This window comes from Cavia porcellus, unplaced genomic scaffold (genome assembly GCF_034190915.1).
Source record: "Cavia porcellus strain 051 isolate PalLab524CR breed Dunkin Hartley unplaced genomic scaffold, mCavPor4.1 scaffold_2, whole genome shotgun sequence".
Lineage (NCBI taxonomy): Eukaryota > Metazoa > Chordata > Mammalia > Rodentia > Caviidae > Cavia > Cavia porcellus.
Window position 1 is genome coordinate 139,256,151 of NW_026947485.1, and position 23,552 is coordinate 139,279,702.

The 23,552-nt window shown below is 33.2% G+C and overlaps 1 protein-coding gene across 1 annotated transcript in view; it reads right to left on the reverse strand.

The window, feature by feature from the left end:
• The window catches only part of Wdr36 (WD repeat domain 36), a 35,909-nt gene extending 13,074 nt beyond the window's left edge, over nucleotides 1–22,835 (reverse strand). Inside the window, exons 1-16 of the mRNA XM_063245464.1 lie at nucleotides 22,401–22,835; nucleotides 20,125–20,152; nucleotides 18,533–18,633; nucleotides 17,633–17,750; nucleotides 15,724–15,856; nucleotides 14,600–14,654; nucleotides 13,161–13,293; nucleotides 12,751–12,926; nucleotides 12,331–12,451; nucleotides 12,041–12,106; nucleotides 10,453–10,539; nucleotides 9,200–9,345; nucleotides 6,580–6,694; nucleotides 5,971–6,136; nucleotides 5,670–5,778; nucleotides 3,147–3,226 (exon numbers count right to left, since the gene is read on the reverse strand). Of these exons, the coding sequence (XP_063101534.1) occupies nucleotides 3,147–3,226; nucleotides 5,670–5,778; nucleotides 5,971–6,136; nucleotides 6,580–6,694; nucleotides 9,200–9,345; nucleotides 10,453–10,539; nucleotides 12,041–12,106; nucleotides 12,331–12,451; nucleotides 12,751–12,926; nucleotides 13,161–13,293; nucleotides 14,600–14,654; nucleotides 15,724–15,856; nucleotides 17,633–17,750; nucleotides 18,533–18,633; nucleotides 20,125–20,152; nucleotides 22,401–22,562 (1,796 nt within the window). The 5' untranslated portion in view covers nucleotides 22,563–22,835. The remainder of the gene's footprint in view (nucleotides 1–3,146; nucleotides 3,227–5,669; nucleotides 5,779–5,970; nucleotides 6,137–6,579; nucleotides 6,695–9,199; nucleotides 9,346–10,452; nucleotides 10,540–12,040; nucleotides 12,107–12,330; nucleotides 12,452–12,750; nucleotides 12,927–13,160; nucleotides 13,294–14,599; nucleotides 14,655–15,723; nucleotides 15,857–17,632; nucleotides 17,751–18,532; nucleotides 18,634–20,124; nucleotides 20,153–22,400) is intronic.
• Nucleotides 22,836–23,552: the final 717 nt, after the last annotated feature.

The window sequence follows — 23,552 nt, forward strand, 5'->3', positions numbered from 1 at the left end:
CAAGAATAGCTCTTCTTAGGAATCTAGGGAATGAGGGAAAAGGACACATTTGCTAAGCACATTATCATCAGAGACTATAAATTACTTATGTTAATTCATTTAATCCAACTACCTAGAGCAGAAGATACTATCCCAGTGTATACAAATAAAAACTAAACTAAAACAGAAATTTCGCATCTTGCTAATTTTCTCTTTGAATTGATCAATATTATTTTGCTACAGTTGCAGTATATGAAGGTGAAACTTCCTAACATGTTTAGAATCTACTTGTTAAAAAATGATTTTACTGCTTTAGCAAATTCCTTTTATTATATACTATAATTTTTTTTTGTCCATTTCACTGTGCGATTTCATTTTTACAGCTGTGCTGTGTGGGTAGACTGGTTTTCCTTTCTGTTAAAGCATCAAATTCAGGAAGACACTTACCACACACACAGCATATTTTACTTTACAGTGTTGTGCTAGTTCATGTTAAGTGTGCAGCCTTAATCCCAGACTTACTAAAAGTACTTACAGTCTCCTGATAGCCCTATAATATGAAAAGTTCCACCTATGTTATACATTTTTTCTGAAACCATATGCCCAATTCAAGTAATCAGATTTTCAAGACTGGAGTCCTGCATTTTTCTGGAAAAATAATAAAATATATGCATATTCTGTCTCTAAGATGATAGAATCAATATAAGGGTGATTTATGATTCAGTGAGAAATGTATAACAATGTTTTATTCCAACTCTTTAGATGTTAATGGTCCTCAGAAAAGATGGGGAGGAGAATATGAAACAAAATGCAAAATCCTTTCATAAAACTCCATAGTTTTATGTACTATTTTCCTTCTCCCAGAGAGTTCAACCTGAATTTCCAATAGGTAAAACAACAACAAATACCCAATAGAAATAAAAACTGGTGGTAATGATGCTGGTGCTAGGCAGTAAATGATGGATAAAAAATTTCAACTGTTTCTCTGAGAAGTGTACAAACAAAAAATTTTCAGTATTTAAAAAAATTCTACAGGAAGCAGTTCTATGCCTATGCAATTTATTTTAGGTACAATTCCAGATGGATGTACTTATAAGTTGCCACATTCAAAGGTTTACTCATTGCTTCATTTTAGGTTATATAATGAATATATTCATTCTTTCAGTATTCAACATGCTATGTAAATGATGAAAATGTTTACTGAAGGAGGTCTAGGAATTTCCAAAGATTGCCATCTCAATTATATTTAAGAGGGAAGTTAAAAAAAAAAAAAATATCCCAACAGTTACTTAGGGCTGTATGACAAAACACTACATCTTGCTTCTTATTATTTGTCTTCTACAGTAAGAAAATCAGACCACTCTTACAATGTATGATACAAGTTGAGCAAAGATTATACCATAATTATTAGGAAACACTTCTTTCTCTTGTATTTTTGCTGTTGTTGTTCTACTCTTGTTGTTGTTGTTCTACTATTTATTAACTAAGTCTTTGTGGACAAATCACTTAATTTCTAAGCTTTTATTTCCTTACTTGTGAAATGGAACTAGTAATTAAGAGTAACAGTATTAACATTTTTTTTTTTTTTTTTTTTTTTTATCGGTACCGGGGATTGAACTCATGACTGCCTGCTTGCAAGGCAAGTGCTTATGCCGCTAAGCTAAATCCCCAGCCCCAACAGTACTAACTTTTAAGATAAGCAAAAATAAAAGCATATAAAGTACCTAGCAGCCGTTGGTAAATGTTAGTTTAGTTGCTATTAAGCAGAATTAGTTGTTTGATATTGCTTTTAAGCTTTCTCATTTGCTCTTTTCAAATCTTAACCAAAGAACTATTTTTAAGTAAAAATGTACTTTTGTTCAGTGTTATTCTACATTTTCTTTTAACATTCTCATGTGGCTTATTTCTTGATCTTCTGTTGCACCAGACTTCACACCTGTCTATCAATCTTAAGTGTCATGTTTTTGCCTAAAAATAAGATACTAGTGCTAAAAACCTTTCAGATTTAAATGTTTGACTTTGTACTGAAATAAGAAATTCAGTAAGAGTTAATGCTGAATCAGTTTCATAGCTTTGAATAGTACTTTCCGACTCTTAATTCTTTCATTCCAAAGATAAGCTTTCCACTTTTAAAACATACTTTGCTAGCTTAATATTGCTGAATGTAACTGATTTCTCTCAGCTCATGTGAACCAACACAACAAAAAGGAAAATGAAAATCGCACTATTTTAACTTTATTACTTGTCACAATTTCTAACTTTTATTCAAATTACATAATGTTCATTTTCAGAAAATAGCAGAAGACCAAGAAGCAATAGGGCACAAATTTTTCCAACAATGTCTTTGAAAAAAGTTTTGCTAATTTAGGAAATATCAACTTTGGTAAGCTCTGTGGAACTAGAGGGCACAGCTAACTAGATTTTGCTTTACTCCATTTCATGTGAAAAAGACACACCTGTGGACAGTCCCTGCTTATCAGAGCTGGATTCACTAATGGTACTCTTATATGCTGGATAGGTAGGTGTACCTCATGCCCATAGCAAAGTTGAAGGGAAATGAGAACATCAGGGTTTTCCCGTTCTAAAGGTCAGATTGCTTTTACATATGAGGTTATCTAATTCCTGAGAAACTGCTGGATCAGTAGCAAGTTTCACTCCATGAAACAGCTTTCTGACATTATCTATGCTACTGACAGAGATATGTAACACATAAAAGGAAAAACGCAGATTTTTGATGTTTTAATTAAATTTAGTACTAAGTTTTAAAAGCCTTCAAATATAAAGTGTGCCGTCCTAGAGTTTGAGCTCTATTCTGAAGCACTAAGGTCAAATGAGCTTTCTTAAAATTTATACAACTCACTTCTAAATCTGTTTTTCTATTATATTTCATGATGCTATTGTTTAGAAACACTCTAAAGGTAAGACAATCACATTAGAAAATTCCCAAGTGCATTTCACATTCCTTAACTACACAACTCATTAATTTTAAGTAAAAGTTACATGTTAAGACAATAAAAAATTGGGGCTGGGGATTTAGCTCAGCAGCATAAGCGCCTGCCTTGAAAGCAGGCAGTTATGAGTTCGAGCCCTGGTACTGATTAAAAAAAAAAAAAAAAAAAAAAAAAGGACAATGAAAAATCATCTTAGGGATTGAAAAATAAACTTACCACCCAGACGGAAGGTCCCAAATCCTAATACAGCAATCCATTGCAGCACTTATTAACCAACGACCATCAGGACTAAAAGTCTTGAAAATAAATAAATAAATAAATAAATTACAGACATATTTGTATGTATGTATTGCTCCGTGTGTACATATGGGTGTGTAAACATGTATTTACGTATATACATACATACACACATACATATATACATTAGATTCAGACCATGAAAAAATGAGCAAAATTCAGACTTATAAAAGAAAACATTTCCTATATACTACTAATGTGGAATTTAGATAAGAACTAATCTTTTAAATGAATTATAAAGGTTTAAAAAATAAAGAAGTGCCCCAATTTTCACACCACAATCTCATATTTAAGGAATCAAACTGAGACTATAATTTTTAATATTAAAATGTTATTGCTGAGACTTCAATTAGAAATAATTTGCTATAAAGTATTTCTGAAAAAAACCCCCAAAATTTCTGTTTAAAAAGTGTATTTTAGACTGATTTTCTAAGAATTAACCTGAATCACTATAATTTTGAAGACAGAAAATAAAAATTCTCAACAAATTTCAAAGCTACTAGAAAGTTTTTCTACGTTTACTTGTAACTTTAAAAATAATCTTTTTTGATCTGGGAATAGTAGTACATTGTAATCCCAGCACTCTGAGAGGCTAAGAAAGGAGGATCACAAGTTCCAGCCTAGCCTGGACAACATAGTGAGACTCTATCTCAAAAACATTAAAAGATAAATCAGACTCACATATGTATACACTGTACTGTCCCTGTGGTGGAGAAACTGAAAGAGTAAATAAGGTCCAACATGTACAACACATACTGTGAAATGGGAAGAAATTGTATAAAAGAAAAAGGAAATAGGATGGGAGAAAGGGGAAAGGAAGGAAGGGAAAAGGAAAAAAATACAAGGAAGTTATACTTCTAGTTTCACATAGTTCACTCAAAGAAAGGTTTGTGCTATCATTTGTTTGCTCTTTTTTTTTTTCTTTTAACTTTTTATCGGTACCAGGGATCGAACTCACGACCGCCTGCTTGCAAGGCAGGTGCTTATGCTGCTGAGCTAAATCCCCAGCCCCTGTGCTATCATTTGGAGAACTGTTTTATGCCCATGTATTTATTGCACTCTAACTACTTTAGAGATTACTATAGTGTTATGAAATTTTATGTTACTTTTTTTCATTAAAAAAATTATAAGAAGGCCAAAGGCTGAAGGCTTAGAGCAGAGGCCCAGAAGTGCATCCCCAGGAAAAAAAAAAAAAAAAAAAAGTTAACTTTTTCTGGTTTGGTAATGTAGCTCTGTGGTAGTGCTTGACTTGTATTATACAAGGCCCTGAGTTTGAGCCCTAGAATTACAAAAGAAAAACACACACACACACACACACACACACACACACACACACACAAAAATACCTTTTTTCCCTTAATGATGTATTACTTCTAAAATACAATTTAAAAATACAATGATCATAAAGATTTTCAAAGCAATTTACACAATGAAGCACTTATGTAATCTGAAAAGTCCTATTTTCTAGCTATAAAGTGGATAATAATTTTTCTTGACTGCAACACATAAATGAGGAGAGACTTGGATTGGACGTAACTGACTAAAAAGGAAAAATTTTAAGGCTGATAGCACATTATTCATTCAGGAATCTAAAGACAGAGGATTATGACCATCCATATTAATAAATAATACCAGAATAAGGTATCAGGATCAACTTGCTCAACTTAAGAAATGTAGAAAGATACCACCATACAGGATGAAATAACATTCAGAGTTAAGGTCATGTTATAAATGCTCGGAGATTTAAGCGAACAGAAGTAACTTACTACTGAATAAGAAAAACTCCAAACACCCAAACAGAAAAGTAAAGTTTGAAAAGGAAACAATAAACAAACAAACAAACAAAACCATTAATAACAAGTTGTCACTCACAGCTGTTTTCAAAATTCCCTTTTATCACCATTACCCCACTACCACCCATTTCTACAGGTGCCGTCAACACAAATTCTGCTGACAGATAATTTTGCCAACTCCAAGTTGTAGGAGGTATTTTCCTGAAATTTCTTTTCACTATAATACATAAACTCTAGAAATAACACTAAACTAGAATAAACCAGTTAGTGCAAGCTACTATTAATTCATTACACACACCAAAGAGGAATGAATTCTCTCAGCTTACTCTAACATGAAGTGAAAAATGATACACTTAGGTACCAATGCAACATTCATTCTTTAAAGTACATTTTGGCTTTAATTAAAGAAAAAAAGTAAATATGAAATGTTTACTTGAATCTGATCACAAGAATTCCCTAAGAAATATTAAACATTTAATCCCAAATTTTCTTAAAAATATCTTGGTAAATTAACTCTACAAATTATTATTTTGAAAGTTCCTTCATATGAGTTTATGGTTATTAAAAGAACAGACTGAATTATTTGAACATTTTTAACCCACAAAGAAGAAATGAATCAAAGTGTTTAAGGAGCTAAAGTTTGTTTTACCATGTCATTTATTTGGCCTTGGTGTCCAGAAAACTCTCTGACAATCTTCCTAGTTTCTATGTCCAGAACACTAATGGAGAAGTCATCTAAGGCAAGTCCCAAAATGCCACTAGCAAGAGAAATGCACCAGGTTTAATACACAAACAACAAAGCATAGACCTTGTATTCTGTTCATTAAATATAGCTTTAAGAAATTAAACCAAATGTTGTCCTCATCAGTCTAATTTTTTCCAGTTGACAAATTATTTAAGCACCTATACTAAAAACATCAAAAAGAATCTATTACCATTAAAGAATTTACCTGTCCCTATGTAGCAGCATCCTATTTGGAGATGAATCAAGGTTCACAGAATGGATTAAATCTTTGTTTTTAAAGTTCCAGAATTTCAGTAATCCTTCACTACCAGCTGTAATGGTCAACTGGTTCAATCCATCAACTGCAACACCTCTGATAGATCCCTTATGAGCTTTTTAAGCACATGTTAAAAGAAAAAACAAATTAAAATTTTCAAAGCCTGTTTCAACAACAGATAAGGAACAATTTCTTTACTGAAATATTGAAATTCTTACTATGCCCCTAACATCTTAAATTACTAAGGAGTTTTGAGGGTAGGGACGAGATTCTTAATTATTATTTTGTTTAGGTAAAAAAGAGAAATCAGTTTGTGTCATCAACAAGCTTCCAAAATTTCATTAAGATTTTTCTGCTGTAAGTAGATAAGAACATTTAAAAAATTTAATTTGGTGTATAACCTCTACTCTCGCCAAATGTGTTCATGACTTCATTCTCTTTGACTATTTCAATATGGTATTTATAACAAATGTAATGATACTATCTGCTATATGGGTTTACGATTACCTACTTAAAATTTATTTTAATAAAAAAAGAAAAGCCAAAAAAATTCAATACCTTGATCCTTGCCAAAACTTCCTCGATGTATACCAGACTGCATGTTATACACATCTACAGTTCCTGATGAGAGGCCAATTACAGCAAAGTTTCCACAAGAAGTTATATCCACGGCCTTCAGGTAGAATAGAAATTAAAACCAAATCACATAATTCAATACTATTTCTATTCTTAAAGAAGTACACATAAATTATATCCAAGACAACCAAATCACATAGTTCAATACTTTTTCTATTCTTAAAAAAGTACACATAAATTATATCCGAGACAATAAAACATAACTAGTTAATGCAAATGAAATTTATGAAGTCAGGAGAAGTTTATTAAGATGGTCTTTAAATTTATTCTGAGCAATGTCAACAGCAAAGCACTTGGCAGCCCAATTTTTCCCTATCTTTGCTTTTGCAATTCCTTCTGAAGTTGATATACCATTAGTTAGAATGCTCAATGAAAAAGACCAAAATATTTTAATTGTGAGATATTAGGAAGGCAAACATGTCAAAAACATAAGACAGGCTATCTATTCATCGAGTTGTGGCCAGAAAGATCACTGACTATCCATGTGTTAGTCAGATGTCATTCACCCAAGAGATCATTCAAAGGCTGCTGAATTTACAGCTAAATTAAAAGATGAGCTTGATGGTTTAAACAGAAAATATTTAATTCAGATTTGAGACAATATTTGAGGTTTAATATTTAATTATGCAAAGCAACATAAAGTTGATACATCATTCTGTGTCAAGAAAGGCAACATTTCTGGGTGAGGAATGGCAACATTCAAATACCCCAATTCTATTTTACTACATTTTTAAAAAAAAATTTTGCTTGTTTCTACTTTTTGTTTTGTTTTTTTTTTTTTTTTTTTTGCTTTTTAAAATAAAAAAGTGCTTCATGTACATTCGTTTTTCTAAATAAAGGTATTTCGGCATTAAAAGTATTTTACATCAGGGACTAACACCCTATGCTTAAAAAACATTCTATCCTCCTAAATTGAATACAATCTTATCCATTTTGATTAACTCATGCTTATGTAGTATTATAGCATTATTCCTCAAGAATTAATCAAGATAGTAGGCTAAAATCTTTAAGTAATAAAGGCCCTTTCCTGATACTGCTATGTTTTTTAGGACTTATTTTAATAGCATTTATTGTTGTATGCCTGCTTCCAGTAATCTTTTCTAATTTATTTATTCTATTTTCTGTGACACAATAAACAAAGTAAAAAGAAACTGTAAGAGGTACTTTTGGGTCACGTTATACGTTGGTGCTTGAGCTAACAATTACTGTTTGTCTTATTGGTTACTGGCCTTGTTTTAGGTAGCTAACGTTGCCAGAGAGAAGACTGAGCACCAGTGAAGAATCATTTATATGCTAAAAGTTATTATTAATGATCATGATGAAGTGTAAGAAAATAAAGTTCAGAATGAGTCATCTTAGGTTTAAATCTCAGCCATCCTACTTACTAGCTCTACTGATCACAGGCAAATTACTCATTAAAACTCACTCTCATTAACAGACCAAACAGTTGCGAGAATCATGCAAAATACATGCCAAACAAGAAGCCTGAAACAAAGCAAGCACTCATAAAGTATCAGCTAATATTTTTACCACTACTACTAAAACTGCTGTTCAAAACTGTACAGGTAAACCTTTAAAGAAACTTAAAACAGAATCAGTGTGGTTTAAAAAACTATATAAAAGCTTAAGTAAGACTAGCTTCTCATACTATTGAGAGTAAGGCATATATATATAAATAATAAGTACATAATAGATTAAATGTTGAATTATAGTCTTCAGCGCTAACAAAAGCACAAGGTACCTATTTAGAAATTATTAGAACTAATAAATTCAGCAAGGTTGCAAGACACAAGACTAGTATAATACAAAATAGAGAAAAACAATTGCACTTATAGTAGCACTCTAAAAAATAAAATACAGAAAACTTTAATAAAAGAAGTGTGAGATATGCATTGACAAGTACAAAATACCACCTACAGAAACTCTTCCTGGGTCAGGAGTAGCAATATTCAAATTGAGCAATACAATCAAAATCCTAGCTGTCTGTTTTACATAAATTGACTGGCAAAGGGGCTGGGGATTTAGCTCAGCGGCATAAGCGCCTGCCTTGCAAGCAGGCAGTCGTGAGTTTGATCCCTGGTACCGATAAAAATGAAAAAGACCAAAAAAAAAAAAATAAATAAATAAAATAAAATAAATTGACTGGCAAATCTTAGAACTTTATGGGGCCAGAAGAGCGAAAGTGATTTTGAAAAACAATAGAACAAACTTACAGGAGTCAAACTTCCTGATTTCAAAACTTTTACAAAACTAACATAATCGAGACAATGCAGTATTGATATAAGGACAGACAGACACATACATATGGCCCATGATCACATGAAAACATCATAAATCCTTAGGATATGCAAATTAAAAACTCTTTGGGATCCACCCTCATAGTGAAATAAATCTTTGAAAGTTGCAAAACATAATAGAAAATAACTTCTAAACGTTAATCCTTGTTTATTTTGACCAATTTTATTACTGAAGTTGAGTATGACAAAATTATCATAGGACAGTTTTAAAGGAGAAAATACTCTAAAGAAGCAAGCTCACTTACTGTTGCAGTGATGTCATCTGTCTTCAATTCTTTTGGCTTGAGAAAGTAAGAGCCTATTGTAGATTTTTGATAATTCCATGTTGAGCAGGATAGCTTACCTTGATGGCAAGCAATGATACCATCCCAGTCACTCTCACGAGCTGCCTCTAAAAATAATTAAAATCTAAACTGATTTTCATGCTCTCATTTATCTATTACACATCTAATATTCCACTCTAATATCAGGTACCAAAGATAGACTAGTAAAACATTATCTCTGATAACGAGACTCCAATATAACAATTATTATTTTTTAATTGATGAGCAAACAGTACATATCATGGTGTTCAGTGTGTTGTGGCGTTGTACACATTGTGGAATGACTAATTCAAGTTAACACTGTTAACAGATTTAACAAACAAGAAATTACAGTGAAAGTATAATAGTATGATGTTTTATAAGAGCACCCAGGAACAGTCTCACTAAGAGTTTGGAACAGTAACACAGTTTCCTGGAAAAAAAAATAGTAAAACAAGTAAAAATTAGCAGGGCAGAAGTTGAAACTGCTAACAAGCCCAATGGTAACCAAACAAAACTCAGAACAAGTTGGTAAAGTATTTTCTTGGGAGATATAACAAGACAAGCTAACTGGGGCTGCATTACAGTCTTCATGTCCCTTTGGAGAGATGATTCTATGTTAAATGTAGTGAGACGTCACATTTAAAAAATTTTAAGCTAATGGATGATACAATTCAGATACACGTTTTGGAAAAACCTGTTAGGCTCTAAGAAAATGGGAAAGGAAGGTGTTCAAAAAAGGAAAAGAAAAAAGTGATCAGGATATAACATCCCTGAAATAGTATCTACACAGTTATTTCCTGAGTTTTTATTAAACTATCATCTACACATATTTTTCTAAAACTTCTTGGAAAGAAGCTCTATTCAAATGACATTAGATATTGATGAGTTACAGCTCTATGTCCTTATATATCTCAGTCTCATGCTTTCCCATTAGTGGCTTTCATTAGATCTGCCATAGAACAGAATGAAAAGGGTTATAAAATCAAAACAGTACTTAAGAACTGTACATGTTAACACAAGTAACATACCTGAAGTTAATAAATTTATACTATAAACTACTCATTTTAACTTTTATAAAAACAGCATAAATTTGGGATTACCTTCTAAACACTAATAGTTGCAAACATTTATTAAAATGGAAGAAATAAGTGTAAAACAACAAATTTCTTAGAACACAGTATGAAGCTACTTACCAGCTGCAAACTTTGTGATAGGTGGAAGTCTTACTGACATGGTATTTTGAAGCCCTTTACGTTTGACTCTCTTTTTATTTATTAATCCTGAGGTTAGGGGTAAAGAGTAACAGCGATGAATATCTTTCTTAATAAAAAGCACATATATTCAGAATAATCTATTTATTGCCACAAAACTATATTCAAGATATTCCAATGAAGGTCAGAAGCAACACAAGAATGTAATCATTATTACCACTGACTGTTTACTTGTGGTTTATGTAACTAAGACATAAAAACAAATTACAAAAAAAAATCTGGCAAAATATCTGTTAATGATATGATGGTCATACAATCAAATGAAGCAACCAAATAATTATCGAAACAAGCTTCACTGTTTGATCACCTGAGATGTGATAAAAAAGTTTAAATATTTTAAATTGTTATAGTAAAACACACATTGACATTAATTTCCCTAATAATATTGTTCTTCAGTCTGAACATATAAATTTATTGTTCTCGCCAAATTCTGAAGCAATTTGGGAAGTCCTTGTTAATGAGTGTCTTTGGTTGTTCTGTCATAGCTTCCTGGATGTCCTAAATTGATTTAAAACATTTTACCTTTCATGGTCATTTTGATTTTAGGAAAAAAGGCATCAGATCTGGTGATTAAGGTAAATGAAGACACATTACTATTTTTCATGAGCCAGTCTTTCTATTGCATGGCACTAAAGAGCATTATTTTCTGTATTTTTCATCAGAGACATTCACCAGTACGAACTTCCAAAACTGGTTTAGAAAATAGAAAGAATGACTGGTTAAGTGTCAAAGGCATATTTTGAAGGGAATTAACGAAAGTGTCTTTTACTGTATTCAATTTTAATTTGAATAATCACCATATATTTTGATCACATCTCATAAGAAAGCCCAACTTCCTAACATTGTAGCAATAATCAATAATACAGCAAAGATTTGATTTATAATAGTAAAATGTCACTAAATAAACATAATATTCATAGGACCAACATGAAGAAAACTTAAAAGTTTACGTAAGTATGTCTTTTACAAAAGACAACTTGAATGTAAATATATCATAGTCCTAGATTGGATGATCCTTAAAAGATATCAGATATCGTCGATGTAATTTCAAGAGGAAATTTTTATATATTAACTTAATACTAAAAAGATGGCTACTGATTACACCAGAAATCATTTTTAGTCAATAAATGTTTCAAAGGATAGAAACCATCGCAAGATATTAAAGAGGCCTTCGTAGCAGAAAAGGCAGGGAGAGGTTGTTGTGGTGCTTTGACTAATCTTGCTTCCGTATTTCAAAGTCTGCATTTACAGGCTTACTTAGATTGTCAGTGTCTTCTGGGTGGCAGCAGTGCATTTTTATTACCCTGGATGCCTGACAATTTAAATAACTTGATAGCAGCGCTTCCATCATTTCACATAAGCTCTGGTATTACCATATTACTCCTTTGATCACTTTTTAATTTTTTTCCAAGACAGTGTTTTACTAAAATGTCTTCTAGTTCTCTCACAAAAATCTAAAAATGTTTCTTTTGTGACCAGTAGCTTATTTTCTATCTAGCGAATGACCTACCATGTCCCAAACTCTTGTTGAATTTTTCATGTACTGTGGAAAATGACTGTAGAGTTCCATCTTGGCCTACAGATACACACAGAAATTCCTAATTAGACTTCATCAGAACAAGAGTCCATGTGAAGCAAAGATCTTATAAAATTAGGTTCTAAAAAAAGTTTGATGTTACATGTTAGGATCATTTAAAGAAACATTTCAATTAAAAAATGTGTAAGTAATACAGTGAATGAATCCTGAACTTCTACTTCTCCATACTCACTGAAATAGTAAGGACAGTGGTAGAAACTCACTTGCACTTAGAATTTGCTGTCCATTTTGCCCATAATATCTGATACTGGTAAGAGGAGCACTATGTCCCATTCTGAATCTCAAAAGTCGGCCTTCACCTGCAGGACCATCAAATATCCATATCTGCCAAGAAATAAAAATGGTAACATTTTTCCATTATGAACTATCTAACCCCCAAGTAGTTAAGCTACTACAGGAATCACTAGTGGCATTGAGCAGTACTTGCCAGATCACTGACACTGGAATGGGTATTTGGAAAAAATAAGTGGCAACACTTGTGTACTTTGTTGCAATTAGTACCAGTACTTCATTCTATATTATTTTCCTTTTCTATATTCAAGCCTTATATATTAAAACAGGCTTATAATAACCTAAAGTGTAGGTTAGATGAGCTAGGAAGAGAACAAAAATAATCATAATACCCGAACAGCATTGTCAGCACCATTTGTGACAAGAAGTGGCTCTCTATGGAGAAACGTCAATCCAGCAATTGCTGTAGAGTGTGCATTTCTCATCTGATTGATTAATTTTTTATCTTCTAGATCCCAGAGTCCAATGTGACCACATGGGCTTCCAGCTGCCATTATTGGATGACCATCTGTTATTATAATAGAACAGATTAAGAAAAACATACTCACAAAGAAATCTAACAATCTTTTCTTTTAATTTATAATAAAGTTAGAGAACGTTATACCAATGTTCCATTTTCCTTTACCTACAGTATTTCATTAACTTTAATTAAACTACAAGAAAATATCCATTAAAGAGTTCCATGACCTTTAAAATAAAGTATTTCAAGTATTCTTAACTTTTATAAATAAATAAAAGTTACCTGTGCGAAATGAAATTGAAGTAATGGGTCCCCAGTCTTGACAAAACTTCATTAATGTTTCATTAAATTTAATATTGTGAATGATAACATGACCCGACATAAGACCAATGGCAACAACATCCACAGCTGGTGCCTGAAAATCAAATTATTCAACTTCTTATTTTCTTAAGCAACAAAGCTCTAATAATCTTAATGATATGTACTATTACTTACATATTACCGAAAGAAATAAAATTTCTTCTTAAAAGTAGCAAAAAACCTCCACAACTATTACTATTCTGGCATAATTTAACTGTTATTCAACACAGAAGCATTTGGGAATGATTTTTCCAATTAGTTCCCAGCTTCAATTCTGCCACTCAGCATTTCCTCCCAATCCCCACACAAAGCTTTCTTGGTAACAAAAGAGTCACACAAAAAAGGAAGCTTAAGTATGAAATCACTACAGATCATGGACTACATGAAACACAAAAGACATTAGTCACAGACAATGTATAAAGACTTGTAAGTGGTCAACTACAAAGAAAGTGAAAGTTTATTCAAGGCATATAGGAAAAACCTGTAAAATATGCTAAAAGGTAAAAAAGTACAAATAGTCTGTTCTAGCACTAATGAACTATGACAACCATGTTATAATTACAAAAGTTTAACATACAGGCTCTAGTATGAATTTCTCTATTCTAACAAAGATAAGTGTCCAATATTGTTTAGAAGAAAATGACGTAAAACATTACATTAATATGCCATTAAGTGCCTATTTTATCTAAGACCCTATGCAGAGACTAAAGACACTAAAATCAGTATTATGCTTCTGATGCTTTCGGTTCTTCTGGATAGGCAAAAATAGAGCCACATTGATGGCAGTGAAATGGGATGATGGAATGCAAATATTGGGCAGGTATAGGCAATGAATATTTAGAAAGACAGGGTACAATGCTGTATGTCATCAACACATATATCAAGGTTTCTACAGATATTCATTCATTCATTCATACATGTTTTACTGACTCAAAAACAAAAATCAGTTATTTCTGGAAGAGTCTGCCATTGAATAAGCATTAGTATTTTGGGTTCAATTATTTCAAGTCACCAATCTCAACATTCAAACGGATTTCTCTGTTTGACCTATAGTTGCATTTAAATTTCTAACACCTTTAGTAATAAATTACATGCTTGCAAAATGATTCATTAACAAAGTCCAATGGCAACCACAGGTTTAGAGCACAATATTAAGCACAAAAGATTCCAAAAAGTTTTATAGGCAAAAGGTGTCATTATTTGTTTTCAACTATACTTCCAAAATTCCATTTTCTTAGGATAACTGTTACAAAAATAAACCAAGTTATACTATTACTTTGTTTTCAGGTCTAAAAATACACTGATCTTTGAACCTAAAATACCACACTACTAACATTTCTTCTTTAACAAAAACTACTAACCTGCTGAAGAGCTGTCACTCCAACTTTCCATCCTGGAAATGTATACAGAAGTTTACTACAAGCAAAAGAAAAGAAAGTAAACTGCTACACTATACTACTTCTTGAAAAAAATTATCCAAGTGGGAGATAAGTAAAAATATCCTTTTATTTGCACCATAATAAAACAATCTTGGACTATAGGCAGATTTCATTTTTCCTTGCAATGCTTTTCTAGAAACATCAATACTAAAGGAATTATAGTATATTATAAATTAGCCCTTAATAAAACAGTACTTGTGTGTTACATGAACAACTGTATGACAATAGTGATGCTACTGATTCATATTCAAATCATGATTGATAAATTTTAAGTCCACTGAGTAGAGATATCTACAATCATTACAATAATAATTAGCAATAATCACTAAAGTACCAAGCCCTATATTAAATTTTGCAAATGGGCCCAGATTACTCAAAATGTATGCAATGGATATTTGAAGTACAACAAACGTGGCAAACATCACAGGAATAATCTAGGAAATAACCTTAAGAGCATGTAGATATCCTCAAGTCTGGCATAGAACAAGCAGTCAATGGTATTGTTAAAATGAACCGAAATTAGTAATTCAAAACAGGACTTAGGATAAACATTTAAAGTTTCTTTTTGAATTTATAAGCCTTTGGAAAAGTCAACTATTATTTAATGCTACAATGATCTGCAACATTATATTGTTTATGAAAGTATTTTTTCCCCAAAAACCATTTCTAAATGCAAACACTAAATTAACACTTACTTGCTTTACCCTCTCTCCTTAGTTTATCAAACACCAGATGCTCCATAATGATTATTTCATAACATTACTTTACTCAAATCTTCTCCATAGCTATAGATTCTTTTCAGGTAATAGGCCATTAATAAATATTTTTTAGTGAGTACTTATGAATCTGCCTATCATGTGCCAAGACCACATGCCAGTTTTTGAATATAGAAAACCATAAGCAAGAATTTCAAAACGAGCTATATTTATTGATGGGCTCCCAATAAACATAAAAGAGTAGGAAGAATTGAGACTTAAGAATGTATCAAGAAATAGTAGGTAAAGGGAAGGTAAATACTGATGTTACTTTTTAGATACGTTGCTTACTTGGATTTAACATTCCACAACTGCAGGCTTCCTTGTTCACTGCCCAAAAGTATTTTATTCAAATAGGTACTTGGATGCAAAATTGTAGAAATTTTGAAAACCGATTTATCAAAAGTCAACTGCAGGTATTCCTCTATAAAAGTGAAAGTTATAAATAACAATTATTTTTATAAAATAGTTTAAAATACCCATATTATCACTTAAAAATATGAGTGCTTGCTTCAGCAACACATATAGCTAAAAAAAGTGTATCATGTAAGAGAATCATATGCTAATAAAAAGCAAACATTTATAAAATAACCTATCAATATTCCTTGAGAAATAAAATATGATGGGGACAACTTTTAAGTGTAATTAGATTGTCAAAAATTATCTACAAGTTCTAATATACACATTGCACTTCAGTGCAAATTGCATTACAGAAAAGAAACATGAAGGTAACACGTGATCCTTGGATCAGCATTAATAATCTTATAATATGATTAAGTTGATGACTAAGTGAATGCTCTGTGTCAAGAGTCAAAAATCTGGAAAACTTGGTGAGCCATTCAAAAGGTATAAAAAGTGTCAAGCCTTAGCAAAACCAAGAATGGTGCTTTTCATACATTTCCATAGAAGAATCTCTAATAGAGGACAGCAAAAGAACTTGCAACCCTTACAACTCTATGAAGTGGAGAGTGGCACTGCAAGCATAGTAAACATCTCCTGCAAAAATCAAAAACTTCTTCCAACTCTTTCAAAACATACTGTTAACAGCACGAAAAAGGCATCATCACCAGAATAAAGCTATTGGGTTTTAAGAATCTGATCTTATACCCTTATAAAGGTTAAAAAAACCAAAAAATGCAAAACAAGTGCTGGAGATTAACCCCAGACCTCACACATGCTAGGCAAGGGCTCTGCCAATGAGCTGTATCCCCCCCATTTGGCCTTTTAACATTCATCTTCATAGAGAGTATTTCTAGAATTCTGATCCCTCTACTTGAGCACCAATTAAGCAAAACAAAACAAGAGCGGGGTGGGGGGGAGTGTTTCCTATATAGAATGACTCTTTTAAGGGCAATCTCTAGAGCAGTGGTTGCAAACCTATGGCACATGTGCCACAGCAGGCTGTTTATATGACTGCAAGCTCTAAAAGGTTTATCATCACAGTTCTAGGGTACTTACTAAAAATAAACATACTGGGGCCAGGGATATAGCTCAGCAGCACAAGCGCCTGCCTAGCAAGCACCAATTCCTGAGTTCCACTTCTGGTATCAAAATAAATAAATAAAAAGCCATACTACATTGAACAAGAGATAATTTCAATTAAAAATGTCACTTAAAGACTTAATTCATAATGGACCCCAGTATTTTAGTAAAGAAAGCTGGGGATATTCTGGTGATAAATTTGAAATCTTTTGAGAATACAATCTTCATATTTTTTGAAAAGGAATATGTTTTCCCTCAAACTGTAATATCTTCAAGTTTACCAATTACAATTTCCTCTACTAAAACTTGAAAATACTCATTGATAATTACATGGGTGTGAACATTTATCAAAATTTATTTCATATGCCTGATGTGGTAGCTCACACCTGTAATCCAGGCATTCAAGAAGCTGAGGTAGGAGAATCAAGGACAGCCTGGATTACATAAGCGAGTTCAAGGCCAACCTGAGCTACACAGTGAGAGACTCTGTTTCAAAAAAAAAAATTATTCCACAGGAAAAAAAAAAAAAAAAAGCTTGGTGAACAGTAAATGAAAATGTCCTAGATAAGATGAACACATCAGTTTACATTTAACACAGAACCTTTTTTTAATTGTTTACATGTAAAATCTCTGATATAGAAATTATATTTGATAGATCTTTATTTTTAACTTTACAATACTATCCTGAAGCAAAGAAAGTAAATTTGTCACTTCTTACCTTCTGAATATATGTGCCAAATAATAAGAATGCTGTCAGTATCAACAGAGATAATGTGATCCCCAAAGGGTTGCAAAAGTTGAATTTCTGCCTTATGACCTTTAAAGGTATGTACTACCTAAAATGTCAAAATTAAAACAATTCCATATTATTACTCATTTACCATACAGCATTAGTCACACTATCCAAAAAGCATGCTATTCCTAAAAATGTTCATGTTAAGAAAGTAGTTTAAATAGCAAGAAACCAGGCATATTCTTTCCCTTCTCAGAAAGATCAATAATAAGGAAGTAAATCATAGACTAATAATACCATAGAGATATGTTAGCCCTTATGCTGACCTCTAAAAACTCTGCTCCACTTGCTGAGGTTAGAGAAGAGGCATGCACACAAAACCCAGGTTCCTTCCCCAGTTCTACCAATACAACCCCTGCACTAGAAAAAAACTGTATGTCCCAGAAGGCTGACCTCTACAGATTCAATCACCAGCTGGCCTCCAGATGAGATGAGAGATGTAGAACGCTTCTCTTCTATACCTTTCTGCTTTTACACAGAATATCCTTAAGAGTAGCTGATTCTCCATAACACTATCCCTTCTTCCATGGTTTCAACTCTCACATTCTGCAATAACACGATTTCTTTTCCTTTAGCTGTTGGTCCCATGGGTGGTTAACAGCTTTCCATAGTTGATAGACACTGAGGCTCCCCATCCCTAATTTATTCCCCTAATCCTGACCAAAGGTGTACACATAGTACCCTTTCTAAGTCTCTTCATATATAACGCATGTAAGAGTACATATACATATACAGATGAAATCAATTTTCTCTTCCTCTAGAAAACTCAGTAAACATTAGGAAGAAAAATACCTGTACAAGTTAATGTAGTCAGGTGATACAAACCTCCTTATTACGGGCAAATGCAGAGAAAACATTTCCATAAGCAGCAAAGACTAGCCTCCCATCAGCTGCCATACAGCAGATATCCTGTGGAACAGAATTACCTAGAGAAAAGTGTAGAGTAAGGGTTTTTAAAGATCTTGGAATAAACAGAAATGTTAAAACAAACACATATACATATATATGTGTATATATATATATATATATATATATATATAAAACATTTCTTACAGCTATAACACTAAAAATATATTTAATAATGAAAGCTGAGTTTTGACTTCAATTTTATAAATGTTTAGGATTTGTAGAAGTATACAACCTTAAAGAAATGAAAAGCTTCCTGAAGTATTTAGAAACAATCATTACTTCACACTCAAAACTGACAGACCAGCATGTAGTCTTCATGTGAGTATCTTTAAGAACATAACAGTTCACCAATAACTCCAGTAAAATTTAAAAGTAAATCAAGACCTAGATACATATCTACTTTTTGGACCAACTCCAAGAAACATGGCATTCTACATCTTGAATCTTAAAGTAATTATAGACAATACGGCTTCCACTCAAGTCTTCTCCAAAGTAAATGTGCCTATCACGTCTAGTAATTTCTCATACGATATCACTTCCTGATTTGTCTCTCACAAATATGGACACAATGCCTTTTTCTTTTAAATGTAAGAGGTTAATAGTAGAGGATGATCTTAAATGCTTTTATGTAGCATGTTTCATTTTGAGATTTAATTTTCATAATACTACTTTTATAGGTTTATTTTTTGCTTCTGTATTCGTTATGTTACAAATCTGTCTTCTGTCTTCTAAATTTTTAAAAAAAAACATAAGTTTATCAGACACAACAGAAACCTTACAGATGTCTTGTATTTCTTTCACAAGGGCTCATATGTGAAGGTAAAACTAGTACCTCTCAGTTCTGCAAAGTCCTTTATTTTATTATACAGTTTAAAAAAATAAATTTCCCTCTGACTGGGAAAAAAATATCCAAATGTAAGGCTCTTTCTTAGAGTAGAAGGAATGATAAAAACAAAAATTACTATTTATCACATTTATTACAGTTATTAATAACTGATTCAGGAAAGTATCACCCTATGCTAAGAGCAGCACGTGAAACTCTGACGAGTAATAGGATATTTACATAATCAATGCATCTTAGCACAAGAGACTTATTAACTATATAAGACAATATAGTAATTTAAAAAATGGAACCTCCTACAGATGTCTCTTTAACTAAACTATCAAAGTTTTTATTGTTAGAAATAGAATTAACCAACTACTTGAGTCTTTTAATATAATTCACTGATAATTCAGCATCATTTCTTTGTTATTCCTGCCAAAGTGCATACATAATCTGAGTCTAACTATGAGAAAAAAATACAAAAACTCAAACTGAAGGACATTCTAAAAAAAAGAATTGGATTGTGCTCTTCCAAATCAGTGTTATGAAACACAATCTGAAGACCCTGTCCTGGACTTCTGTTTTTGCTATTTAGGCTTATGTTCCTTCCACCCAGGATTCTATGTTACAATAAAAGAGTAAAGATACAAAACATGCATAAATTTAGGGTAAAGTTCACACTTACTTACTGCAACCAGACTAAGTTTCTGAACCTGTTTAGGAAAAGAAAGAAAAATCAGTAAGTTCTCATTAATAAAAATAGTTACAATGTCTGAAGATTAAGTTATAAGCTTATATATAAATTGACTACTCTGCTCTTCCTAAAAAAGATATTCATCGGCCCTAAAACTCATTAGAAAAGTTTGTATTCCAAGGATTTCATCAAGAGCAGTGTTGGAAACAGTGTCTGTAATGGACTAAAGAGCAACTATTTTAGGCTTGGTGGAACAAGTAGTCTATCATAACTATTCAACTCTGTCAGTGTTGCATAAAAACACATGTATAAAATAAATGTGATGAGTGTATTCCAATCAACTTTCATCTACAGACACTGAAATCTAATAGTTTTCATATGTTGTGAAGTATTTTTGATTCTCATCAATCTTTACAAAAATATCAAAATCATGCATAACTCCTGGGTCACACCAAAATAAACAAAGGGCTGGAGTGGCTTGCAGACTAATTTGCTGATTCCAATATAGGGGTATTAGTCAAACTATGCAACCCTGAGGAAGTTATTCAATTTTCTTTTCCTTAAATTCCTCAAATGTAAAACAGGGATTAACACAGATATGTAGTTTATAGGAGTATGAAAATTCAATGGGATTATAAATCTATGAGGAACAGAATAGAACCAGTCATATAGTAAATGCTCAGTAAATAGTACCTGCTTTAATTACCAATCACCTCTCCACAAATTGGCTAATTTCCCTGTACAAAAAGCTAATCTGTAATAAGTCTGACTGTGTCCTATAGTCATAGGACAGAGCACTTACAGACCAAATCAGTAATTTGACCTTATTAGTGCCATTTTTTTCTCCCACATTGTTTTCATTTGATCATAGCCCAAAGGACTGATTGGTATGAAAAGCATATAAAGTCCTTAGGCAATAAGAATTTGCATACTATGATGTTATAATAAGAGTGAATTTAAAAGTGTATCATCAATGTTAAAAGGAAAGGGGATATTAAAAACCATTCTTATAACAAAATTTCAATGCAGAGATACATAGAAGGTGAAACTTTTATGTGTTACTGACCTAATCCCAGAATTTTTTTCAAAATAGCATAGGGCAAAATGTGTTTGTGTACATATAGCTGAGTTTCAGAAAAGATGCCATACCAAAGATTTAAGACCTTTAAAAAGCTTAAGAAAAGTTATGTCTCAGGAAAAATTTTAGCAAACCCAAACGTTTGCTAGCAAAAATGAGTGGGGAGGGGGATTTAGTTCAGCGGCATGACTGCCTGTCTGGCAAGTGCTAGGTCCTGAGTTCGATCCCTGGTACCAAAAGGGGGAAAAAAAAAAAATGTTCAGAAGAAAAATGAGTGGGGAGAAAAGTATCAGTAAATACGCCTACATAAATAACGATGTCACTAATTCAGACCTCCAGAAATCTAATTGCTCTTCACCTCACACTTCCTTCACTTTCCTTTTACAGGAACTCAACTTCCTCCCAATTTCCTGCTCTTTTTTTAAATAACCAATCTGACTTTCATAAATCTTCAAGGAAAATAATTCTGCAGCGTGCTTACCAGAAAAAGTGTTTAACTAATACTGGCATATTACCTTTCACTCTCAGAGCCTGTATTATTTTGGAGAAAAAAAAGACTATTTGAATAACTGGGAGCTGTTAAAAGAGAAAGAATCCACCAACAAGCAGGAGGTCCTTGACCAGTACCTTAATTTTTCTAAGATTTACTTTCCTATTTTACGTAGGAGTGTTACCAGATAATGTAACCTTACTCGCAAAGAAACTGCTGCAAGTCTTGTAATGACGCTGTGCCAGATACTCAAATATGAGTCCAAAAAACATAATTAATCTCACTCTAATTCACTGCATAAATTTCCAACGCTGTTTGCATCATCAACTACTTATAAAACTGGCTTGCAAGTCTTCAGGCACCAAGACTTTAAGAGCGAGGGAGCTTGTATTCTCCGTGTGTACATCTTCGGTGGAAGCTCAATAAACACTAAGCAAATACGCTGCCACAGGCTGCGACGCTCTGTCCAGTACAATACTTTTCCCCCTGGCCAGGCTGCCACGGAAACTTGTCCCCAGCTGAACCGCCAGGGCCGAGCACGTGGACGCCAGGAGACAGCACAGGGAGTGGTGACGCAAGCCTGGGGCAGAAAGGAAAACGCTAGCAGACTGCGGGACGCAACGGGATTGCCTTGGGACAGCGCTGGGAAGTGGAGGGGGCGGGAGGTCTCGCAAAGTGGCAGAGGAAGAAACCACTCACGTCATAGGTGTGGAAGCTCTTGCCCACGCAGGTCGTTACATAGAACCGGCGCTTCAGCGCGCTGAACCGCACCACGTGTGGAATATCGTTGCTAAAGAGCCCCAAGGCCCGGAACCCCGCGAAGAGCGCGCTGGCTGTCCGGCCTTCCATGCCGCATTCCATCTCCGCCACCGCACCGATTCTCCGCTCCGGTCCAGAAGGAAACTCCGCTTTCAGGCCTGGAGCCTCTTCAGAAAAGCCTTTACGCGAGCTAGAGATCCGCAGGCACTTCCGGTGCCGCTGCCAATCGCTTCAGCGGAGACTGCTCTCTGTGCAACGTAAAAGGGCTCCCTGCAGGATCCGCAAGAGAGGCGTTATTTGGTTCCGCTGGCCAAATTATCGAACACGTTGGTTTGTTGCGCTTTCTAGCTCAGTCGCTGCTGGAAGAAACTTGTCTCGCGTTCTGGCGCGGACTTTATTCGCTGGGTGAGACGAGGGAGAAATACCCAACAGTGGGGAAAGCAGTGTCCTAACATGGCAAAAGGCTCAACTCGTGAATATAAACAATGCGACTAGCCAAAATATTTGGACACTGGATATTAGATATTAGTAAGAAATTACGGTTGCTTTTAAAACATGTAGCAGTATTGTAATTGTTTTCAAAAATCTTTGTGTTCTGAAGATACATGTGTAAAGATAATATGTATGGGAATTTACTTTAAAATAATTAGAAATGGGAGTCCAGATTTAGGTGCAATAAAGTCAGGAAATGAGTGAGAGTTCACAAGACTTAGGCTTTGGTATAACATTAAAATTATCCATCATAATTGCTTTTTTAAAAGTTTTGCTTTTAAAAAAGTTTGCTTTTCAAAAAGTTTGATTATACTAAAATCGATTGGTTATTTTTACCTCAATTATGGATGTGTGTACATAAATAAAAGGATTTTCTAAATTGTATGTAAAGCAGGTATCGCTTTTAGAATCAGAAATAAGTAGTTTTCAATATATTGATAATTAAGGGATAGAAAAATTCCTAGCCAGGACTTTATAAGTGTGCAAAGCCACTGACACCAAGTATTTTAATAGTCTCAAAATCAGCTTGTAAAGCATTTACAACAAAAATGATGCTTTATAAATGAGAAAACTTGTGCATTGAGGTGAAGTGCTTTGTTC